Source organism: Rhinopithecus bieti, unplaced genomic scaffold (genome assembly GCF_001698545.2).
Source record: "Rhinopithecus bieti isolate Rb0 unplaced genomic scaffold, ASM169854v2 scaffold_3878, whole genome shotgun sequence".
Lineage (NCBI taxonomy): Eukaryota > Metazoa > Chordata > Mammalia > Primates > Cercopithecidae > Rhinopithecus > Rhinopithecus bieti.
Genome location: NW_016805059.1, coordinates 5,784,125 through 5,807,449, shown reverse-complemented (window position 1 = coordinate 5,807,449; position 23,325 = coordinate 5,784,125). Strand labels below are relative to the sequence as shown.

Genomic DNA, 23,325 nt, shown 5'->3' with positions numbered 1-23,325 from the left:
AATCCTAATAACCACCACGTAAAGGACATGTTTTACTCCATCAACAGGTGATGCCACCAAAATTAAAAGAATAATAAATAGCTTGTTCAAGGTCATGAAGCCAAGAAATTATTGAATTATGAGTTATTGAATTCATATTATGAATGTATTTTATTAGGTAAATGAGAAGTAAATTAGTTGCCTGTGTAGTAAGAAGTAAACTAGCTGACCCCAGGTAGACCTGTTTTCAACCATTAGGTAATTATAAATTACTACTTTTAGTGAAGCAACTCCTTCTCAGACCTAAAGAATGTCATGTAAAGGTATATTACCCTCCATACACCCCCCTAAAAAGCATACAATCCTAAAAGGCTGTTAAAAAATACACACACTCTGACCAGGCACTGTGGCCCAAGCTTGTAATCCCAACACTTTGGGAGGCCATTTCGGGAGGACTGCTTGAGTCCTGGAGTTTGAGACCAGCCTGGGCAACATAGTGAGACCCTGTCTTTACAGAAAATTTTTTAAAAATTAGCAGGGTGTGGCAGTACACACCTACAGTCCCAGCTACTCAGCAGGCTAAGGTGGGAATATCACTTGAGCCCAGGGGGTCGAGGCTGCAGTAAGCAAGGATCACACCACTGCCCTCCAGCCTGGTGACAACGTGCAACCTTGTCTCTAAAAAAAATAATTTTATACAAACCACACACACTCTCATAAGCATTGGCTAAATTAGGAATTTTGTTAAAATTTAAAATTATATATACACACACACACACACATATATACACACACACACATACATTCTTCCAAAAACAAATCAGCAATTTGCCTTGAGACTTCACATTTGGAACTGATAATATACACTGATGGGTTCGTTTTTTAAGATGCTGGGAGATGAAAACGCCAAAGCCAGAGGATGTGATCCTCTCAGAGAAAAGGCTAAATAATATTAAAAATATTTTGTAGTCTTTTAATATTTCCTAAATTCCAGAGCAGTCATGCAGAAATGAACATCTAACACAACACACTAGGTACGTGTACACAGACACACACACACACACACAGAGAGAGACAGAGAAAACATGCTATTTCTTTCTTACAGCCAGATTTCCAGTAGCTATCTTCCTGCTAGGAAGAAAGGGCAAAGGTGACACAGCATAGCAACAGAAACTGTACAGTATCTGACTGACCCACTAGCTGTCCCTTAGGTCTGATGGGGGAAGAGCAAAAGATACTCAAGCAATAAGGTCTCTTGTGCATTTATCTGTTTGTTTCTGATTTTCAACTACTTGCATGGCAGGATAATACAAGACGAACACTGGCTCTCATATTTTCTTCTTATAAGCCTTCTGCTTTAGAGAAATCAAGTGTTACTCAAAAATTATAAAGGAACACCTCTGAAAAATTTTGTTAAAAGTTATTTTAGTTTGTCATTCCAATATCCAGATCAAGTGCTCAGTGAAAACCGCAGATGCTCCCTCAAACGTTTCACAATTCTGAAGTTGTAATAAGAAAAAATTTTTAAAGATACTTGCATGTAAAAATATAAACTTACTAGGGGCCGGGCGCAGCTGGCTCAAGCCTGTAATCCCAGCAACTTTGGGAGGGCGAGGACGGGGTGGATCACAAGGGGTCAGGAGATCGAGACCATCCTGGCTAACACGGTTGAAACCCCGGTCTCTTTTTTACTAAAAAATACAAAAAACTTAGCCCGGGCGGTGGGGTGGCGGCGCCTGTGGCTCCCAGCTTTACTCGGGAGCTGAGCAGGAGAATGCTAAACCTGGGAGGCTTTTTGACTTTGCAGTTCGAAGCTGGAGATCCGGGGGCCACTGCCACCTCCCAGGCTGGGGGCGACACCAGGCAAGACTCCGGGGTCCTCCAAAAAAAAAAACTATACTATAATATATATATTAAATTACTTAGAAGATAAATCCCCTAGTGTCAAGAATCAGAAAATGTCACATACTTTGAAAAAATACATTCCATTTAAATATACTGTCAAAGGTATCATAAGGAAATACCAAGGAGGTATCATCAGAAAGCAGCAAAAACATAAAAGTACATTAAGACATAAAACAGGAAAATATTAAGTGATATCAAAAATATTTTGTAAAGTCTTTTAATACTGCCTAAATTCCAGAGCAGTCATGCAGAAATGAACATGTAGCACAGTACACTAGGTACCTCTACATACACATACTCTGTGTGTATGTGTGTGTACATTTTCCCCCATTATTACTTAATGGGGAAAAGTCTAAAACAGGATAATTTAACAGCAAGAATTCATTATTTAAAAGCAATTTTACTCATCTTTTGTAATGACAATTCAGTCACACTAAAGAAAACTAATACACATTTTTCCCTGGTCCACTGAAAGTATCAACGAACGAGAATATTTCTGTTTGGAGTATCTGCAGATATGAGATGCACACCTTGTGTCTTTTAAATTGCCACTCATCCTTAGGCTTGGGACAATGATAAAATTACCTGAAAAGGCAAAAATTAAAAGATTTTTTAAATAATAAGGAAATAATCCTTTCCAAATAAATAGGAAAGCAACTTTATAGTGACCTTCTAAAAGACATACTAACATTGTCAGATTATATACTCTCTTTTAAAAGAAGAAAATTAAAAGTAAATTGTTCAATTTAAGTAACAATATGTAGAAATACTATATATAAAGTAAAAGCAGGTTTCATACTCACTAAAAGTGGTCATTTTGCAAGAGTAATCTCCACCCCTGCCATAAACAAGGGAATCCTAAAACAAATAGGATTTATGAAACTAAAAATGCCATCATCCAATGTTGGTATCTGCTGACATATGAAACAAATATTTTAATATTAACTGTAATGTAAATTGCACAAAGTGAATTACACTTTCCGAACAACACATGTGAGAAAGATTCACTCTTAAAAGTATAGCAATGCGGCCGGGCGCGGTGGCTCACTCCTGTAATCCCAGCACTTTGGGAGGCCAAGACGGGCAGATTATGAGGTCAGGAATACGAGACCATCCTGGCTAACACAGTGAAACCCTGTTTCTACTAAAGAATACAAAAAAATTAGCCAGGCGTAGTGGCTAGCGCCTATAGTCCCAGCTACTCGGGAGGCTGAGGCAGGAGAATGATGTGAACCCAGGAGGCGGAGGTTGCAGTGAGCCAGGATTGCGCCACTGCACTCCAGCCTGACCATACAGTGACACTCCGTCTCAAAAAAAATAAAATAAAAATAAAAAATAAAATTATATCTCTCTCTCTCTCTCTCTCTCTCTCTCTCTCTCAATGCTAGTCGGGTGTGGTGGCTTACACCTGTAATCCCAGCACTGTGGGAGGTCGAGGTGGATGGATTACCTGAGCTCAGGAGTTAAGAGACCAGCCTGGGCAACATGATGAAACCCCATCTCTATCAAAAATACACAAAAATTAGTCAGGCGTGGTGGTGCGTGCCTGTAATCCCAGCTATGTGATCCCAGCTACTCAAGAGGCTGAAGTAGGAGGATGACTTGAGCCCAGGAGGCGGAGGTTGCAGTGAGCTGAGATCACACCACAGCACTCCAACCTGGGTGACAGAATGAGACCCAAAAAATATATACACACACACACACACACACACACACATATACGTATATATATACATGTATATACATCAAAGCTTAATTTGTTAAGATACACAGGTACTTGAAATTAACAAAACAAAAACTGCGGAGCCAATAATTCTACACACTGAATTAGTCACTGCAAGAGATTAAGACTTAAAGAGGTAGCAGTATCAAACTTTAATGCTCTTACAGTTTGACTCATATTATTCAGACCAACCATAAACACTTCTAATTTTACATACGAAGAAAATGCTTTACATTTATTTTCAGGTTTCGAAAGTATGACCACAAGCTTCTTTACAGATACTTTTGGCCATGATACAAAGCCAGTATATCACTAAATGTCAATTGTGGTTATCTTTAGATAAGAAATGCAGGTAGTCCCTACTTTTTAGCTGCATCCCTTTAAAGATGGCATCACCCATGTCCCTCAATCCATAGTTTGCATCATCATGAAGGCAAAAGTATTTTACAGTAGAGTATGTGCTTTACGCCGAATCATTTTAAATGAACTCAGAGAAAAACATCTCACCTAGAAAACAAAGACCACCAAAAACAGCCAGCCCTGGCTTTGTAGTGTAATAAAGCTCACACTGTTTGTTGGTGGATTTGGCAGTTGTCTGTATCAGGGGTCCAAAAACTTCCGCCTATGGGCCAATTGGAGCACGGCAACATTCATTCACTTCCTTGTTGTCTACAGCTGCCTTCACACTATAAGAACAGAACTGAAAGTTGTGACAGATCATGTGGTCCATAAAACCTAAAATATTTACTAACTGGCCCTTTACAAAAATAGTTTGCCAACTCCTTCTCTATACAATGAGATGTCAGAAGCACCAGAAGACTTCTCCAAGAACCATCTCCAAAGTACAATACAATAAGCCTATGCTTTGGGGTCATCTGGTGGGTGCTAAAACACACACACACAAACATATACCCTCAAGTCTCTCTAATTCCCTATCAATCCAAAGTTGCCAAGGCAAAGTATACGAAGTTACCACTCTTCTCACTGTCCTTACTAGTAAATAACGTTAACTATAAATGGCTGCCTTCTAAAATTCATCTGAACATGGCTTTGACTGCACAAAAAATGTTGTGGAAAGTGGAGGGTGACGAGAGAAGGCCTCCATATGGCATATAATCCAATCCCTGTATCTTCACCCTAGAATCACCTCAGACCTATCTCCCTGTTGAAACATCTCTTCCCCAGAGTTTCTGCCATTTGAATAATCACTGTTAAGAAGTCAGAGAAGCTACTGGGAAGGTGCAGAATTCCAACTAAGGAACACAAAAAAGTGTGAATATATATTTCCTTCCTCACAATCCTTAATCCTGTTAAAAGTCAATACTAAATGCAAGACACAAAAATGTCTACATTTTTTTAAGTGCCAAGTTGCTTTTGTTTTTTAATAAAAGGTTAAAGGTTAAAAAAAAAAAAAAAAAAAGCATGTTCAGCACTGCTGTGCCTACACAGGGATATCCCCTCCATTGTATGGGACACAAAGACACACACCAACTGTGAACAAGGGAAGCAGCCTTCTCTGCCAGCTATTTTTGGCCTTACTTCGTCATATTAAGACCAAACGTAGGATAATAATGCACAGTGAACTTTAAAAACATGAATTTGAGGAAACAAATCTGTCCTTCTATTTATAAATTCCTTAACAATGAAATTATTATTAAATATACTCTTCTGAACTTAATCTCAAGGGACCTATATACCCTATCTAAAAAAAAAATAAAAACTTTTAGCTTGTTTCAAAAACACAGAATAATATACCCTGGGACTAAACTGGTGGCCATGTTTAAAGCCTGTTCATTCCTTTTTAACTTCAACTCTTATCCACTCCTAAAACATCTATTTTAGGTAGTGTCTCATTCATTCAGATTTTCCCCCTAACTAAAAATACCCACTTTTCAGCTCTTCACTTTCCATCAGTACTCTGGGAAACCTAAATATGTTGAAAATAATTCCAACTTTACATTTTCAGTATATTACCTGCTAAACTATTTTGCTGTTTTGAAACTGCACCAGTATCCAATTGTTGCCCTAAAATTTCACATCCAAAACAAAGTTTACTGTACCATTTCCAAACTCTTTTTTGTAAGAAGCTGCTAGCAATACACTAAGCATCTTCTTTCTCACTCCTTCTGTATAGCCCTTGATAGCCATGACATAATAAAAATGTTGGTTCCCTAGAAAAACAAAATCCTTACCCAGGCATAACTGCTTTTGCCTAAAATGTAATTTCTCCCCAGTCATCTGAAACTACTCTCTCAGGAACACTCTTCTCAATTGCTTCTTTGAACTGTAATCATGTGTCTACACAAACACAACTGACCCTAACACTACTAACTCAACAACCTCCATCTGTATTCCCTTCAAACCAACTTCATAATTTTATCTGTCCCTTATGCCTTCCAATTCCAAGTCTTAAATATGTTGTCTCCACTTGCTCTTTTCTTCCTAAAAGAACCCTCCTTCACAGATTTGGCTTCAATACTTCAATTAGTTTTATATGTATACGTCCAAAGGCAACAATTCCCTAGTGAAAAATATAAAAACATATTCACATCTATAAGTTGCCAAATAATATCTAACATCTAGTGTGGTCTTAGATAAATATTGGTCTATCGCCCCTCGCCTATAGCTTTGTGCAATTTGTGTTTGATTGTCTGCACCACCAACAAGTAAAAGCATCTCAAAGGCAGGGACCCCAAATACTTTGTCATTTCTACCCAAACATGCTAAACATTACCATAATTTTTTGGCCCAAACATGCTAAACATTACCATAATTTTTTGGCCAGACGCGGTGGCTCATGCCTGTAATCTCAGCACTTTGGGAGGTCAAGGTGGCCAGATCATTTGAGGCCAGGAGTTCAAGACCAGCCTGACCGACATGGTGAAACCCCATCTCTACTTAAAAATACAAAAAAATTAGCCAGGCGTGGTAGTGCATGCCTGTAGTCCCAGCTACTCGAGAGGCTGACGCAGGAGAATTGCTTGAATCTGGGAGGCAGAGGTTGCAGTGAGCTGAGATCGCTCCATTGCACTCCGGCCTGGGTGACAGAGCAAGACTGTGTCTCAAAAAAAAAAAAAAAAAAAAAAAAAAACTACCGTAATTTTTAACCAATCTATAGTTAAAGCAATAAAAGTAGGTCCTAAAGTTAGTAAGCAACTTTGACAGAGCACAACCTACATTCAAACTATAGTTTCTTAGTTTGTCCTCCCCTCCATCCCAAAACACAGCTTCTACATGACTACATTTCTCTTTATCATATCTTTGTGAAAAACAGAATACGTGACTCTGATTCTAAGTCTAACACTACATCCAGTATTCAGTATTTTCATGTCAGTACACATTTAAAATAATTTAAAGTTCCTTACCAAAGCATAACAAGGCAACTAAAGGAAAACAATTCAGTGGGAGAAGTTCCAGAGGAGGGAAAAGTGGTCAAAGAAATGAAAGACATTATTCCAAGACAAGAGTTGGAGAAACTGACGGTAGAAATAATGAAAGTCTATAAAATTAAGAAATGATAAACTGAGGCTTGTCCTGGTATTTCTTGAAATACAAACTCTGTGTCCTGAAAGTTTAGGGACACAGGTATGGAATATGTAAATTAATTATCACATAATACACAGGCTAATAAACTTGCAGAACTCATTACTTTAAAAAAACAAACAAACATTGTTAAGTTTGAGAAAGTTTTAAATTAATCTAATCAAGATCCTGAATGGAGAACTTCGAATAGAAAGATAACCCCAGGCTTACATTCATTCCCACAAAGCATCTCTCAGCAGTGGCTTCAGACAGAACGAGCCCACAGTTGTCTAGATGGACCGGACCACAATTCTCAGTATAGTACTGCCTATGCCTTCCTACATAAAATCCTGCTCTATGTTTAACCCTTAAGGTCTGTATATGAAATGTTAATTACTTTCATGAACCTTTAATTTGGCACTCTGACAAGATACCTAAAATACAAGTCAAAGGTTTTATATACTTCAACTTTAAAATAATGGAAAGAAAAAATCATTCCTGACTTAAATATCAAAGGTGTATCCTAAATTGATACAGAAATAAAGATAATTCAAAAGAGCAAAGCCTCAAACCAAATAAAAAAGTGTTGTCATTTGTTACTCTAAAAAAAAAAGGGGGGGTGAAGGGAAAAAAAATCACAACTTTTATAAAATAATTAATGTGATAAATGCTCTTCCCCAAATAAGTTGTGATTCCTAAGAACTCAAGTTCCTGAATAACTGACATCTGTTACAGTGTCATCCTAACACACATGAATTGGATCCAGGAACTGAGAAGGTTAACTCCCGTACCAATAGGTACTGAAATGAACCTCTCTCAGGACTGGCTTTTGGTTCTGTTTTGTTTAAAAAAAAAAAAAAACAAAGCAATTTTACTTTCAGGGGTCCACAGGGTAAGCGGTTCTCACTCAGGAACATGTATGAGAGTACCCCTGAAACAAAAAGTAAACCGCACACACCCACAGTACCAGGAAAAGTTTACAGATACGGATGGCCTCTGTGCGCACATATGCTCTGGCTCCCTCAATTTCCCTTTGCCAATTACTGGCCAGAAAGGTGCGAGTATTCACTCTGGAGAAAGAACTCCTCCAAGAAAAACCTGCATACTTGCATTACTCGTATAAAGAGCTAAAAAGTTACAAAATACAGGCCTAACACCTTTCCCCCTCTGTGAATAAAGCTAGACCCTCTCATTGATAGACTCCCAACACTACTGGAGAACATCAGCAAAACTCCAGGAGGAAGCGCCGGCATCCTCCTACTTTCTCCCCCTCAATTCCCTCTCCCGGGGCCACTCACACTTTAAGAGCCGCGGCGCCGAGAAAGTGGGTTGGTTCCCTTCCTCCTTCGGACTGAGGCGGCAGCTGCGGAAGGCTCCGGTGCGGTACTGAGGTTGAAGCGGTGCTCGTGTCGCTAAACCAGGCGGCCACCCGGGTCTCTTCCGCGCTGCCAGGGGAGAGGAGGCGGCGGCCCCGCTTACCTCCTCTTTTCCTCTTCCTGGGTCTTTTCAGCCTGCGGCTTCTGCCCGTCCAGGGCCACTTCTCCCGGGACAGTCAGGTTTGGGAGACTCCGAATTTTGTTTTTGTAAAGTTTCCTCTGGGTGGAGGCTGCAGCCGGCCCCCCGGGTCCCCCCCGGCCCCGCCGCCCTCGGGACTGGGGCGGGGGAGGGGGGCTCTAAGAACTCCTCCCGGAGTCCAGCCAAGGAGCCGGGGGGCCGGCGACTGGCCAAGGGAGAAGACCCCCGGAGGGGGCTGAGGGGAGGGGAAAGGTGAGGAAAGGACGGCGGCGTCGGTCCTGCTCTCTCCGCCGCCCCAGCCGCAGCTTCACATCTGGGTCCCCGCCCCCCCGACCGGGGGGTGGTTGCGGAACTTGGTTGGGGCCCCGGTTCATACACTCCGGGGCAAGATGCTACGGCCCCGGGCGGGTGGCCGAGGCGGCGGCGAGGCGAGGGACCCGGCCGGCTCCGCTCGGCGCCGCCCCCGCTCCCGGCTCCCGCATGTGTCGCTGCGGCTGGGACCCCCCTCCCTACACCTTGGGGGTCTCTCGCCCCAGGCCCCCCGGGACGAGGCAGAAGCTCCGGCGCCTCCTCAGCGTTCTCTCACCGCGGAGCAGCTACCCAGTCCCGGTCGGTGGTAGCCGCCTCCCTGCCCCCCAAGCCGCCGGCTCCGGCTCAGGCTCAGGCTCGGGCTCCGGCTCCGGCTCCGGCGTGTGCAGCAGCCGCCGCTGCCGGCCGGGAAGGTGAGGGGGGGAGAGGAGTACGGCCGCGGCTCCCGCTGGCCCAGGTGAGAGCGAAGGTCTCGGCGGCCAGTGCAGGGGGGCTGGGTCTTTCGGATGCGCCTTCGCTCTTACTCTCAGCGGCAGCAGCAGCGGCAGCGCCCGGAGCTCAGCTCGCTGTCTCCCTCGCTCTGTGCGGGGCTCTCGCCTCACTCCAGAGAGAGGGGCGGGAGGAGAGCGGCGCCTGCCGATGACGCAAGTCACCTAGCAACCACTCTCTTCCCCCTCCCTCTTCTTTCCGCTCTGAGGCTTCCTCTGCTGGCTTCTTTTCCCCTTCCAGCTACCCCGCCCTGGGCGCCTCTGGCGCCCTCTGATGACGCTCCAAGGGAAGAGGAAGTGGGGATCGGCGAGCGGGTGGGTGCGCCTCGGGCCGCGGGACTCGCAGCCGCCGCCGCCGCTGCCGCCTCTACGGCCGCGTCAGAACTGAAGAGAGGAAGGGGAGGAGCCGAGTCGAGCCTAAGCTGCCGCCCGATCTTACCCCTGACCCGAGGGCGGCCTGGAGAGCTTGCTCTGTAGCGGTTTCCTTCGGGGCAGGTGGGGACTGCTCCTTTGGAAGGAAAGAGGAGGCCCAGGCCTCGCCTTCAGACAGCTGCGCGCACCACCCGAAGATGAGGCATTTGGCTCCAGACAGACCCTCGAAAAGCCGTACTGATCGTGGAGTTCCCGCACAGCCTGATCCGCTGCACCTGCTCCAGGGAGAGAGCGCCCCAACCTTCCCGTGGCGTGGGGTGAGACCCGGCGTTGGATAACGTGTGGTCGGGCCGAGCAAATGTTTGATGAATGAATGAATGAATGAATGCCTCTCTCACGTGGCACTCGCGAAGCTCAGAGGATATGGTGGAAGTGCAAGTGCTTTGTAAACTACAGTGCATTGTAAAAATGAGTTGTAATACATTCCTCCCCTCCTCAGCCGTAGAAGGAAACAGGGGTGCGGCTTGAGTACAGTCACAACCTGAGTCTTTAGTGGACAAGGAGACGAAATGCCGGGCAGAGGAAGGAACCCATCCTCGCTCAGATTGTTAGGGCGGCGGGAAGGGAGGATTGGAAGGGAGCCATCCTCTGGGAGATTGTTGAAGGATTTTTAACTGTCAGGGGAAGAATTTAATAGTGTATCACTTTTACGAATGGTTCTTTCTTATGGCTTGGGGCTTTCGAGAACTTCTGATCTTGGTTCATCAGTGTACGTTGTCATCAAGAAATGTTAGCCTGTGTTTCAGGTCTGACTCAAAGGTTATTTTCTTTCTAAAATAAATGTTATTACTATTATGCAGCTTTTCCTACAGATGTTATCCTGGAAAGGAAAGTCAAGTAAAAACTCATGAAGTTTAAAGTGCAGTTCTCTGGGAAAAGAAATTTAAGATAAAAGGACCAGAATCCTCAGAAATCTGTCTTAAGTGAATAGTATGAGGAAAAGATTAAAACAGCAGCAATGATGAAAGCAGATTCCACAATTCTGTCCGTGGACCCTAGCACACTCTACCTCCTTGGGAAGCAGTAGTAATGGACTTTACAAGTCTTTCCACCTGAAGGAGGGGGTGAGATAGGAGCAAGTGTAATATAAACAAATGTGGGAAGCTCTGGGTTTCTCCCACTACTGCCACTACCATCTGCAAACAGTAGACTAAGGAACCTTTTAACTGGGTAAATACAAGGCCTCGTGTTCATTAAAATGCTGCAGGAAAGGTGGTGGGAGGGGCAAAGGAGGATGTGGCAAAACCAAGGAGAGACTCACAGACTAGCACCTGACCCTACTGCCCTTGACCTGAAGTTCCAAGAGCCAGGTTAAACATCCTGCTTAAATTACCCTGGATTTTTCTGTCTTTACATGATCAATCCCCTGCTACAGCCTTCCAAATAAGACTCACAGTTAATCAGACCAACAAGTGATGGTTTCACATGGCTACAAAATAAATATTTTTTGTTTTTCCCCCTCTTCCTATCTTACAGCAGGGGAATGGTGGAAATTAAAGGAGTAAAACACACAGATTTAGGGGATTTGGTGAAGCTATACACCTCAGAGAGTTTAACCTTTGTGGGCTTTGGAGGAAAAGAGTGCAAACATCAGAGTTCTGCAGCCCAGCAGAGAACACCTCCAGTTAAGTGTGTACCACATAGGGTTTTTCAGCAGCGTGATCTTCTGTTTTCATTGTCAGTGGCTCCACCTTACAACCTCAGTGCTGAGGAACAGAAGGGCACTCAGGAAAGCCTGAGCCACCTACTTAGAAAGTATTTAATAACAGCACACTAAGCTTACTGGGCTAGATACCCACCTCAACACCCAGCTTGATAACAGGAGGAAACAGCTGGAACTGGAGGCCGGAGAGAAGGAAGTTCATACATTTCCAACTTGGTCTGCATCTCTTTAGTTCCTTGTACTGCTTATTAATCCAGAGGAGAAAACAGCTAGTTAATTCAAAATTCCAAAAAATCTGAAGTTTTAGCTCATAGTTCCTTCCCTGGTTCATCAATTTAAGATAAAGACCTAAAAACTGTGTTAAAATATGGAACAAAGGAGATTCTTATAAGGTTTCTGACCTCTGCACTTGAAAGTGAGCTCTTATGAGAAATTAATCAATGTTTTGTTATTCCACATCAGTGGGTTTTACTGTCAAAGATTGTGTAAGCTATCTGGCAAAATTTTGCTTTCCAGAAATGCTATCTATAGTATATTGATTTTAACATTTTTATTGTGAAATATAGTTTAAATACATAAAGCAATTATATAGTATAATAAGTGACTATAAAGGAAACCACCATGTAACCGATCAACCAGGTCAAGAAATGGAATATTTCCAGCAACTCAGAAGTTCCCCTCCCTGCCCCATGACCTTCCCGAACACAACTCTTTCCCCCCCTCCTAAATGTAGCCATTATTCTAACATTTGTGATAATCACTTCCTTGCTTTTCTTTGTCGCTTTGTTGCAAGCATGCATCCCTAAACAATATATTGTTTAGTTTCACTCTTTGTTTTGAACTTTATGTAACTGGAACAATATAATATGTAATCTGTTGTTCTTGCTGCTTTTGCTCAACATTGTTTTTAATTCATATGTGGTTCAGGTTGTTCCTATAGCTGTAATTTGTGCATTTTCATTGCTGCATATTACAGTGTCCCATTGTAACAGTATGTGACAATACGTTTAGCCATTCTGTTGCTGATAGACATCTGGGTTGTTTCCAGTTTAGGATTGTTATAAATGCTAATGTGAACATTCTTCATATATATGTTCCATCACATCTATGTCAGTTTCTGTATAGCATATACCTGGGAGTGGTAAGATGTATCATAAACTTGAATAAATAATGCCAAGTTCTTTTCTAGAGGGTTACATACTCACACTAGGTATGTATGAGTCCCATTGCTCCACATCTTCACAACACTTGACATTGTTGGTCTTTTCGATTTTGCCAGTCTGGTGGATGTGTAGTAGTATATCATTATGGTTTTAACTGGCATTTCTCTGATTACTGATGCTGTTGAGGATCTTTTTGTATACAACTAGCTATTTGGATTTACATTTTTGTGGCGCATTATTGTCTTTTCAACATCTAAGTCTCTGAGATGCCCAACTTTTCAATATCTTTTCATAGTCCACATTTGAACAGGTAAAGTAATCTCATGGGATGTTTAGGGTGTCGCTTTTCTGGCCGGAAACCTCTGTGGCCTGTGGCGCCTTTGCCCAAGTCTTGCTCAGGCCCACTGGGCTCATTCCACCTACTTGGCCTGGCAGGCTGTGCTCAGCTTACGCTACCGGCCTGGATCCCACGTCTGCCAAGGGCAAGTACGGCATGGAGCAGCAAGGCATGTGTGAGCGAGCGTGAGGTCTGGCTACTGCGCAGTCAGACATACTAGCTGCTGCAGTGGGGCGGGCAGCTCCAGATGTGCCAGCTCTCTGCAAGGCTGTGGCTGGACCAGGCATACTGCAAGCAGCTTCCACAGCTGGCACCAGGGAACACATTGGCACCCAGAAGCTTGGAGACGCCAGGAACTGCAGGGACCCAAAGAGGGAGTCACAGCCCTGGCTTGGGAAGCTCCCAGGTCTGGACTCCCTGAAAGGCCACAGCCCTTCTCTTCACCCGCAACTTGGCAGCAAGGGGGATGTCTCAGCCCCGTTTGTGTTACAGCTCCTTTAGCCTCACCATTTGGCAGGTCCCAAGTTCTTCTGTGACCAGAAAGAACGAGGTATGCAGACAAGTGGAGGGTGAGGAAGATGTTATTGAGTAATGGAACAACTCAGAGGAGACCCACAGCGGGTAGCTCCTTTCTGCAGCCAGGGTGTCCCAATGAGTGTTCAACTTCTAGCAAAGAGGGTGGCTCCTTTCTGCTAGGCAGGTTGTCCTGATGAGTTTTCCGCTCTCAGCAGAGAGGAGAGCTCCTCTTTGCAAGGTAGCTCATCTATGCAGGAAGATTGTTCCAACAAATGTTCGGTTCTCAGCAGGGAGAGTAGCTACTCTCCGCAGCTGGTCATCCTAACAAGTGTTCAGCTAGCAGCAGAGAAGGTAGTTCCTCTCTGCAGCTGGTCATCCATCTTCTACTCAGTTCTGACTGAGCCCGGGCTTTTACGGGCCTCAGAGGGGAGGAAGTGCATGCTGATTGGCCCTTTGGGCAGGCCCAGGAAAAAGCACCATAAGTTCCCCCTCTGGTGTGCAGGATGGGCAGCCCAGTCCCCGGGCTTCAGGCCTTACCCGGCCTAAAGGTGGGGCTTCACTGGGAACCTGCTCCTTTCCACACTGAAGCCTGTCTGCCTCCTACCACTCTTCATGACACCCAGGGTATTCCTGCAGAGGGGCGCCTGTGAGGCCAGGCCTCAGCCCTGCCAACCCTTGCCTCCCTCCCATGCTTGTCGGCGCCTAACATCTAGAGGGGGCGGAAACAGCAAGGGGCTGGCATGCCAGTACTGCCCCAAGCCTGCACATACCCAGCTGGGCTGTGACAGTACCTGGGCTTGGCCCCAACCCCGTTCTGAGATCAGAGCAGGCGCTGGGAGCGGAGAGAGGCCAGGCAGTGGGAACAGACACCCCCGGGCCTGCAGGGGGAATGGGGCCTTCCTGTCCCCCAGAGGGTGCAGTGCAGAGATGCCCTGGTCCTGCGCCTGGGAGGGTAGGATTCTCACCTGCTCCATGGAGTGTACAGGCAGCCCCAGCTGCGCCTCCTTGCAGCCCAGGACGAGGACTCCAGGTTCTTGCTGGGCCCCTCTCTGCCCACCTCTCCGTGCCCGACCATGCTGCTCCCCTGCTGGCAGGCAGCTCAACCTTGCCCCATCACAGCAGATCCCAGGGCAGTGGGCTCTGGGGACTGTCCGCCTCCTCCGCACGTGCTCCCCACAGTGACAGTGGGCGAGAGCAGTAATTCAGGGTCAGGGTCTGGAGCAGTGGAGGCTCCAAGGCTGGGGACGGGTCCTGCCTGGCCACATGAGGATGGGTACTGGGGGCCGCACAGTTGTCCACCTCGGGAACGCGGGGCGCAAAGGTCCCACAACTGCCACTGCCACTCCCACGGCCGCTCCTGCCACCAATGCTCACACATCCGCGCTGCAGCCGGCATGATGGCAGTGGCTGCTCTGGACGGCCTGCCATTGCCATCAGTAATGCCACCAAGTAAGTTATATTTGGGACAAGTTCCTTCCAAAATAAGAATAGTTATAGGTTACCTAGTTTTTTTTTTTATTACTTTGATTATAAACTTTCGTTTAGACAGGGTTTCACTATGTCACAAAGGCTGGAGTACAGTGGTTTAATCATAGCTCACTGAAGTCTCAACTCCTGGACTCAAGCGCTCCTCCTGCCTCCGCCTCTCAAGCAGCTAGGACTACAGGCACATGCCACCACCTGGCTAGTTTTTTTATTGTTTATAGAGACGGAGTCTCACTATATTGCCCAGGCTGGTCTCAAACGCCAGGACTCAAGCAACCCTCCAACCTCAGCCTCAGGTGTGAGCCACCATGCTCACCCTATAAACTTTTTTTTCTTTACTTTTTTCTTTTCTTTTTTTCTTTTTTTTTTTTTTTTTTTTTTTTTTTTTGAGACAAAGTCTCACCCTATCACCCAGGGTGGAGTGCATTGATGCGAGCGAACACAGCCCACTGCAGCCTCCACCTGGGCTCAATGGATTCCCCCACCTCAGCTTCCTGAGGCCACAAGGATGCACCACCACACCCAGCTAATAAACTTCTTAAAAGGTGGCCTACAGCGCTTTTTTTTCTTTACCATCCAAAATCATGCAATTTTTCAACTATTAGACTATTGCCAGCAATCCTTCATGGTGGCTTTTATTTTTGTTGTGTTTTAGTTTCCTCCAAGAATATAAAGGCAATTTTAATTCTCTTGAATCTGTGTAACTAAACTTTGTTTTGTTGCTTTGTATTTTCTCAAGGCAATTGTGCAAAAAACATTTTTCCCTGCACATATTCTTTTCATTTCCCAGGTTCATTGATTTTTTAAAAGTCACAAGGGCTTTTTCTTTACTACTAACATTCCTGCTACAATTTATGGATTTTGTTTTTTTTAAATTTCACTCATTAACATCAAATACACAACATTGGTGTCACTGCCTGGCATATTTTCCCAACATTCTGCATTTTATTATTTTCATTAATTTCTTATCTCTCAGTTCTTTGTTTAGAATCAGTGATATTTTAAAACTGGAGGAAGGTGAGACCCAGAGAAATTGACTTACCCAGAGTCAGAAGGGCAAGTAAATGGGAAGCCCGGACTCCACCACAAGTCTTCAAATATGGTACACTTGTCATTGTATCACTCTGACTCTGTCTTCTGGAACAATAAGGTAAATTAATTCCCAAGGTCTGTAGAGTATTGTTCATTTCCACATGGCAGACCTCTTATTCTACAATTGAATAAGGTTTATTTTAAGCCTCACAGCTTTAGGATCAGATTAATATTGATACAAATAGAAATACATTTTTTAAAAGTTAAAGATTAGGCCAGGCACAGTGGCTCACGTCTGTAATCCCAGCACTTTGGGAGGCCGAGGCAGGTGGATCACCTGAGGTCGGGAGTTCAAGACCAGCCTGACCAAAATGGAGAAACCCCATCTCTGCTAAAAATACAAAATTAGCCAGGCATGGTGGTGCATGCCTGTAATCCTAGCTACTCGGGAGGCTGAGGCAAGAGAATCGCTTGAACCCGGAAGGCAGAGGTTGCGGTGAGCCGGGATTGTGCCATTGCACTCCAGCCTGGGCAACAAGAGCGAAACTCTGTCTCAAAAAATAAATAAATAAATAAATAAAGATTAATATAAATAGTAGCACTAAAAATGGATCAAATGGAAGAAAACTTGCTTTAAAACAATAAAATTTCTCCACTCTCCCCTTTATCCCTTATGGCCAATCTGTCACTGGTCCCTATTGCTTCTTCAAAGAATCAACATACTTCCTTAATAACTGAGAAAAGAGTTTTACCAAATGGAAGTGTCAAATGTTGCAGGAATGCCGTTGGATTTGGTAATGAGTTTCTTAATAATTTCATAGTACTGTAAAAATGTTGGAGGCTCTCAGAATTTAATGATATTTTAAAATACAAGAATGGGCCAGGCACAGTGGCTCATTTCTGTAATCCCAGCACTTTGGGAGGCTGAGGTGGGCAGATCACTTGAGGTCAGGTGTTCGAAACCAGCCTAGCTAAAATTGTGAAACCCCATCTCTACTAAAAATACAAAAATTAGCTGGGTGTGGTGGCTTGCACCTGTAATCCCAGCTACTCAGGAGGCTGAGGTATGAGAATTGCTTGAACCCAGGAGGCAGATTTTGCAGTGAGCCAAGATCGTGCCAGGGCACTCCAGCCTGGGCGACAGAGTGAGACTTTCTCATAAAATAATAAAATAAAATAAATAAAATAAAATAATTAAAATACAAATCAACCTGGAAAACTTACAGACTAATGATGAGATTTCCCCTGTGTTACGTTTCTGATCATCTGGGTTTGCAAAAAGATTAATTCTGAAGATTAATGATAGATGACCACTGGTTTTAATACAAAATGAAATAACTTTGAATCACGTATAATCAGTTGAAAACATGAACCTTTTAGTTTAGAGGACATCCTTCAGGATACAATCCAGTTGGTTTTGCTATAAATGTTCTATGGAAAGTATTTTTATCAACTAAAATATTTTATCAATAAAATCCAGCTATTTTAAAATTAAAATTGAGTAAAACAGAATTAAAATAACTTCATAAAATATTAAAGTAGGCTTAAATGTAACTAAACTTGTAGAGCAAAGGCTTTAAAATGTTCTGGCTTGAAATTCAAAGTTAAATTATTGAATTAACAATAGGGAGTTCCCAAAGGGACCAGCTTTATAAATATTATTGGTATATTTTTTGTTTTAACTTCCAAAAGGCAGTATTGAGTCAATAAAATTTTACTATCATCTACTATTTTCTAATATCAGAGCAAAGTACTGAACATACAGTGATGAGAAGAGGAAAAAAAAGACCTTGTCCCTCCCTTCATGGAGCATAGTCTGATACCTAGAATGTGCCAGACTCAGTACTTGGCCCTAGCCACTACCATCTAAAATTATTTAATCTAGGCCAGCCACGGTGACTCACGCCTGTAATCCCAGCACTTTGGGAGGCCAAGGCAGGTGGATCACTTGACCTCAGGAGTTCGAGACTAGCCTGGCCAACATAGTGAAGCCCCATCTCTACTAAAAATACAAAAATTAGCTGGATGTGGTGGTGCATGCCTGTAATCCCAGCTACTCGGGAGGCTGATAGAGAAGAATCACTTGAACCCGGAAGGAGGAAGTTGCAATGAGCCAAGATCGTGCCATTGTACTCCAACCTGGGCAACAAGAGCAAAACTCCATCTCGAAAAAATTAAAATAAAATTATTTGATCTATATTTTCTGAGGATGTGATCTACAAATAAATGAGTCACTGCTTGCATTCTCAGGATAAACAAATGGCATTCTAGAAACCTTCAATCCTATTTGTCATTTTTCAAATTTTCATTATGGCAGTTTTTAAAAATACAGAAACTTGGCCTGGCATGGCGAGTCACGCCTGTAATCCCAGCACTTTGGGAGGCCAAGGCAGGTGGATTGATTGAGCCCAGGAATTCGAGACCAGCCTGGGCAAAATGGTGAAACCCCATCTCTACAAAAAATACAAAAATTAGCTGGGTGTGGTGGCACAAACCTGTAGTCCCAGCCACTCGAGAGACTGAGGTAGAAGGATTACCTGACCCAGGGAGGTTGAGGCTTCAGTGAGCCATGATCATGCCACTGCACTCCAGCCTGAGCAACAGAATGAGATCCTGTCTCAAAAAAAAAAAAAAAAAAAAAAAATACAGAAGCATTGAACATTACAATGTATGGTCATACACCATAATGCTCATAATACCATCATATACTGAGGCTATTTATCTTCCTTTGCCATCTTTATTGTCATCCATATTTTATTAACTTTTATCATCAAACCCGTTACCTGATGACTCACAAATAATCTGCAGATCCTCCGGAGTCACATCCACACTGATTATTTACCGAATATTCCCAGCACAATTCTGTTTAGCTCTCCTTGTTAGAGTGGTGTCTTAAGGCCATACCCAGCTCTAATGAAGGCTGAGAAGACCCCGAGTATTGTTGCCCGAAGTGAAGTTTGAGTTCTGTTAATAAGGGAAGCAGGAAAAATAGTTATAGGGTAGAAAATTACCAGTGTCTGACACATCCTTAAAGATGTTTTTATTAAACAAAAGGACCATCTACCTCAGAGATGAAATACCACTTTCTAAATCCCAGAAGTAACTTCCATTGGTTTTTCTTTTAAATGGCAATTTTCCCCCCAATGCTTTGCATACAAATATCAGTAATATGTTGAGTCTCCTTTTTGGCTTCTTATAGTTTAACAATTCTAGGAATTTAATTTCAGGACCATTCTTTAATGTATGAGTTTGTGGTCTCCATATAGTTGGCTTTGAGTGCTGTACATCATCATTGCAAAACACATTTTGGGGTGTGTGTGTGTGTGTGTATGTGTGTGTGTGTTGGAGATGGAGTCTCACTCTGTCACCCAGGCTGGAGTGCAGTGGCGTGACCTCAGCTCACTGCCACCTTCACCTCCCGAGTTCAAACGATTCTCCTGCCTCAACCTCCTGAGTAGCTGAGACTACAGGCACGTGCCACCACGCCTGGCTAATTTTTGTATATTTAGTAGAGATGGGGCTTTACCATGTTGGCCAGGCTAGTCTCGAATTCCTGACAGGTGATCCGCCTGCCTTGGCCTCCCAAAGTGCTGGGATTATAGGCATGAGCCACTGCGCCTGGCCAAAACATGTTTTATTAGTTGTATTTTAAGCTCTTTTTTAGGCCCACATATAAAAATGATCATTCATTTCCTTTTAAAACTAAAACTAAACATTATGTTTATTGATTTTAAAACAGTCTGAAACCTACAGAAAAGTTGCAAGTCCACTACAAATCACTCTTTTATATTGAGCCATTTGGGAGTCAGTTGCCAACGTCATGCCCTATATGTGGGACATTCTCCAGCAGAAACACAGTACAATAGTTAAAATTTATTTTTTAGGCCGGGAATAGTGACTCATGCCTCTAATCCCAGCACTTTGGGAGACCAAGGTGGAGGACCATTTGATGCGAGGAGTTCAAGACCAGCCTTGCCAATATGACGAAACCCCATCCCTACTAAAAATACAAAAATTAGCTGGGCGTGGTGGTAAACACCTGTAATCCCAGCTACTCAGGAAGCTGAGGCAGGAGAATCGCTTGAACCTGGGAGGCAGAAGTTGCAGTGAGCCGAGATCACACCATTTCACTATAACCTGGGAGACAGAGCTAGAGTCTGTCTCAAAAAAGAAAAAAAAAAAAAAAACAGAAACAAAGTAAAATTGATTTTGTAATCCATTTAAATTGATTTAAATTTTAATCCATTTTTAATTATCAATTGACCTTGATAATCAATAATATCTAATCCTGAAATCCCATCATTTGATCAATTATCCCGGTAACATTCCTTATAGCAAAAATAATGGATCCGCTTTAGAATACGTGTTGCATTTAATTGTCACGTCTTTGGTGCCCTTTCTCTGAAACATTTCCTCCGCTTTTCTTTTATTTCCATGACCTCAGTACTTGTGAAGATTACAGCTAGTTATTGTGGAACATCACTCAGTTTCAACGTGTTTAGTTTTAGCAGGAACATCGCCAAACCGATGATATTCATCACTTTACGTTCTTACTGCATCTCATCAGCTGACGCTCAATTTTAATTCCTTCTGTTACTCATGACGTTCACTTTAATCACTTGATTAAAATGGTATCTGCCAGGCTTCTCCACAATGAAGTTACTATTTTGTCCATATGGAATTAGTAAGTATTTTGTGTGGAGATAAATCTAGACAAATATTCAATTCATTGTCAAACTTCCATTTTATTGTTTTATTTCTATTAGGCTCATGGTTTCCTATTTTGTTAAATAGATTATAACCTGTTACTATTATTATTTATTTATTTTGATGCTTAAATTGCTCCCATATTTGGCTAATGGGAGTCCCTTTAAATTGGTGTCTGTGTCATTTCGTCCCATCATTCCTTGATTATTTACTTTTTTTCTTGCATAAAAAAGTGTTCTGGCTCATCTTATACCTTTCCTGACCCAGTATTGGAATCACTTATTTCTCCAAGGGGTAAAGTTGCTAAATAAAATACAGGATAGTCAGTTCAATTTGAATTTCAGGTAAATATATATTGCATGTATGTCCCATGCAATAATATCTTCTTTGCTAAATATTTACTGTATTTTCATTTGCCAAATCTGGCACCCTACCAAGGAGCCCTGATTCCTTTAAGTGGTGAATGGTATTTAGATGCCACAATCTGGCCAGGAGTGATGGCTCAGCCTGTAATTCCAGCACTTTGGGAGGCCAAGGCAGATGGATTGCTTGAGCCCAGGAGTTCGAGACCAGCCTGAACAACATGGCAAAACCCTGTCTCTACAAAAAATACAGCGATCAGCTGGGCATGGCGGCATGTGCCTACAGTCCCAGTTACTCAGAGGACTGAGGTTGGTAGAACACGTAAGCCCAGAAGACGGAAGCTGCAGTAAGCCACGATCGTGCCACTGCACTCCAGTCTAGGTGATGAGAGTGAGAGTCTATCACACAAAAAAAAGAAAACAACAACAACCAGAGCAGGTCTGCTGATTCCAGTTTTGTTTCACAGTTCTTAGCCTGTCTCAGTGGACAGTACTAGGGAACACACACACACTCACATACACATTTACCTCTGTACATGTCAACATTGACATTGGTGTCATATGGATACAGAAACATTGCATTCCATGAGTTCACACCGATATTCTAATTCTAATTCAATACTTCAGGGATTATTCCAACTTTCTCCCTTTCCATATTTATGACTCCTTTCAAAGTGAGAAACTGGACTCCCATGAACCTTAATATATTTATTTGTTTGATCCATCCCCTGGTACGTTAACCAAACTTGCATTGCTGCCACTGCTCCCTCCCCAGTGTCACTTCCTCCTCAGTCTGTGCCCTGACCCTTGTGCCAGGCCATCCCCACATGTAGACACCCCCTTCACTCGACTTGTGCTCTGGTAGCTCACCCAGGCCACCCCACGGTATGGATGCCCTCTTCACCTTGCTTGGGATCTGGTACCCTGGGTCAGGTCACCCTATTGCATGGATCTCTCCTCCCCCTGCTCAGGCTCTGCCACCGTACAGCAGTCTATCCTCCACTCATAAACCCTCCATGTCCTGCTATGGAACTTACACCACCAAGATCCTTCCCCAGTGGGATATCCCTCAATTTCAGTGTGTTTGTATTTAGCAGGAACATCACTAGAGTGATGGCATGGACACCCTCCTTATCTCACTCTAAGCACAAAAGTCTTATATAAGTCACACTTAAGTTTGAACTATTATATTACTCTTGTTGCTAATAATACCAACTGAGGTTTTCAGTGTAAAAGAAAGTTTGGCAGAGGCAACTGGAAAAATAGTTATCCAATGATACTTTTATTCATTTAAATTGAGTTGATACTAACCAATATTTATTGACTAATAATAAAAACTCAAGAGAAGTCAAAATATTAAATGTAAACTCTTGGTGTAAACCTGTGTTTCCACTTCCTCCTAAAACCCCCTAAGATAACAGTAAAGGAATGGAAATGATACAAAAAAAATACAAAGAGAACAGAAGAGGTGATGGCAGCGGAAAAGAATTGTCAGGAAATTCTAGAAGATAGAAAGTACTTGGACAAGGAATGACTGACTTAGAGAAAAAGAAGCTAAAACCTATGCTCCTGCACCAGTATCCAGCACTGTCAGGCTAATCCTTGATGCAGAACCCCAGAAAATGTCAGAAATTGAAGTCACTAATTGCCTCTCAAAACACAGGGTAAAGCAGAAAGCAGGCTTTCTCTCAGGAATGAATGGGCAACCAAGGATGACCACATGTTTGAGGAAAGTCTAATATAAAAGGTAAAAAGAAAATTAACCTAGAGAAAACTGAGACAAAATGGAAGTAAAAGTTATCAATATTGTGATAAAAGTATATTAAAATGAAGGGGGGGATGGTGGGGGTATGCATGAGTTTTAAGATCATTAAAGACTCATCTTTAATTGTAGGAAATTAGTAGATGATGTCTTGATTTCAAAAATTATGACACATATGTATAAGCATGTTAGATGCAAATACTAAAGGAAAAAACACCTAAAAGAGTGGAAAATGGTTGCTCTAAGGAAGCCATAGCAAATGAGGAGAAAGACAAGTGATACTTGGTTTTCTTTGCTATAAGAAACTCTTGTTTTCCCCTATATTACTTTGATAAAAATAATTTAATTTAAAAAATTAAGTTTATACAGATTGATGTGTCTTAATATAGCACAGTTAGATAAGAAGCAGACTGTTGGTTCCCCTT

At 42.9% G+C, this 23,325-nt stretch overlaps 3 protein-coding genes across 5 annotated transcripts in view; 2 read left to right on the top strand and 1 right to left on the bottom strand.

Annotated features, from left to right (window-relative positions):
• FBXW7 (F-box and WD repeat domain containing 7) overlaps positions 1–8,908 on the bottom strand; it is a 219,452-nt gene extending 210,544 nt beyond the window's left edge. For all 3 annotated transcript variants that reach the window (XM_017871122.1, XM_017871120.1, XM_017871121.1), the window contains exon 1: positions 8,428–8,908. The gene's annotated coding sequence lies outside the window, so the exon portion shown is untranslated. The remainder of the gene's footprint in view (positions 1–8,427) is intronic.
• On the top strand, positions 8,119–12,742 carry LOC108528998 (skin secretory protein xP2-like). Its single transcript, XM_017871032.1, has 4 exons — positions 8,119–8,184; positions 8,329–8,457; positions 8,551–8,685; positions 8,907–12,742. The coding sequence occupies exons 1-4, from the start codon at positions 8,119–8,121 to the stop codon at positions 9,594–9,596; spliced, it is 1,020 nt and encodes a 339-aa protein (XP_017726521.1). The 3' UTR covers positions 9,597–12,742.
• On the top strand, positions 9,720–12,742 carry LOC108528997 (uncharacterized; the record flags this gene model as incomplete). The annotated part of the gene is made up of 1 exon (XM_017871030.1): positions 9,720–12,742. A coding segment is annotated over one exon (432 nt), but the record flags the coding sequence as incomplete, so codon positions are not given.
• Positions 12,743–23,325: the final 10,583 nt, after the last annotated feature.

Coding starts and splice junctions, on each gene's coding strand:
- LOC108528998 (XM_017871032.1), top strand. CDS start 8,119: ATGGCCTCTGTGCGCACATATGCTCTGGCTCCCTCAATTTCCCTTTGC. Junction 8,458..8,550: donor CCGCGGCGCCGAGAAAGTGG/GTTGGTTCCCTT, acceptor TCGCTAAACCAG/GCGGCCACCCGGGTCTCTTC. Junction 8,686..8,906: donor ACTTCTCCCGGGACAGTCAG/GTTTGGGAGACT, acceptor AGGTGAGGAAAG/GACGGCGGCGTCGGTCCTGC.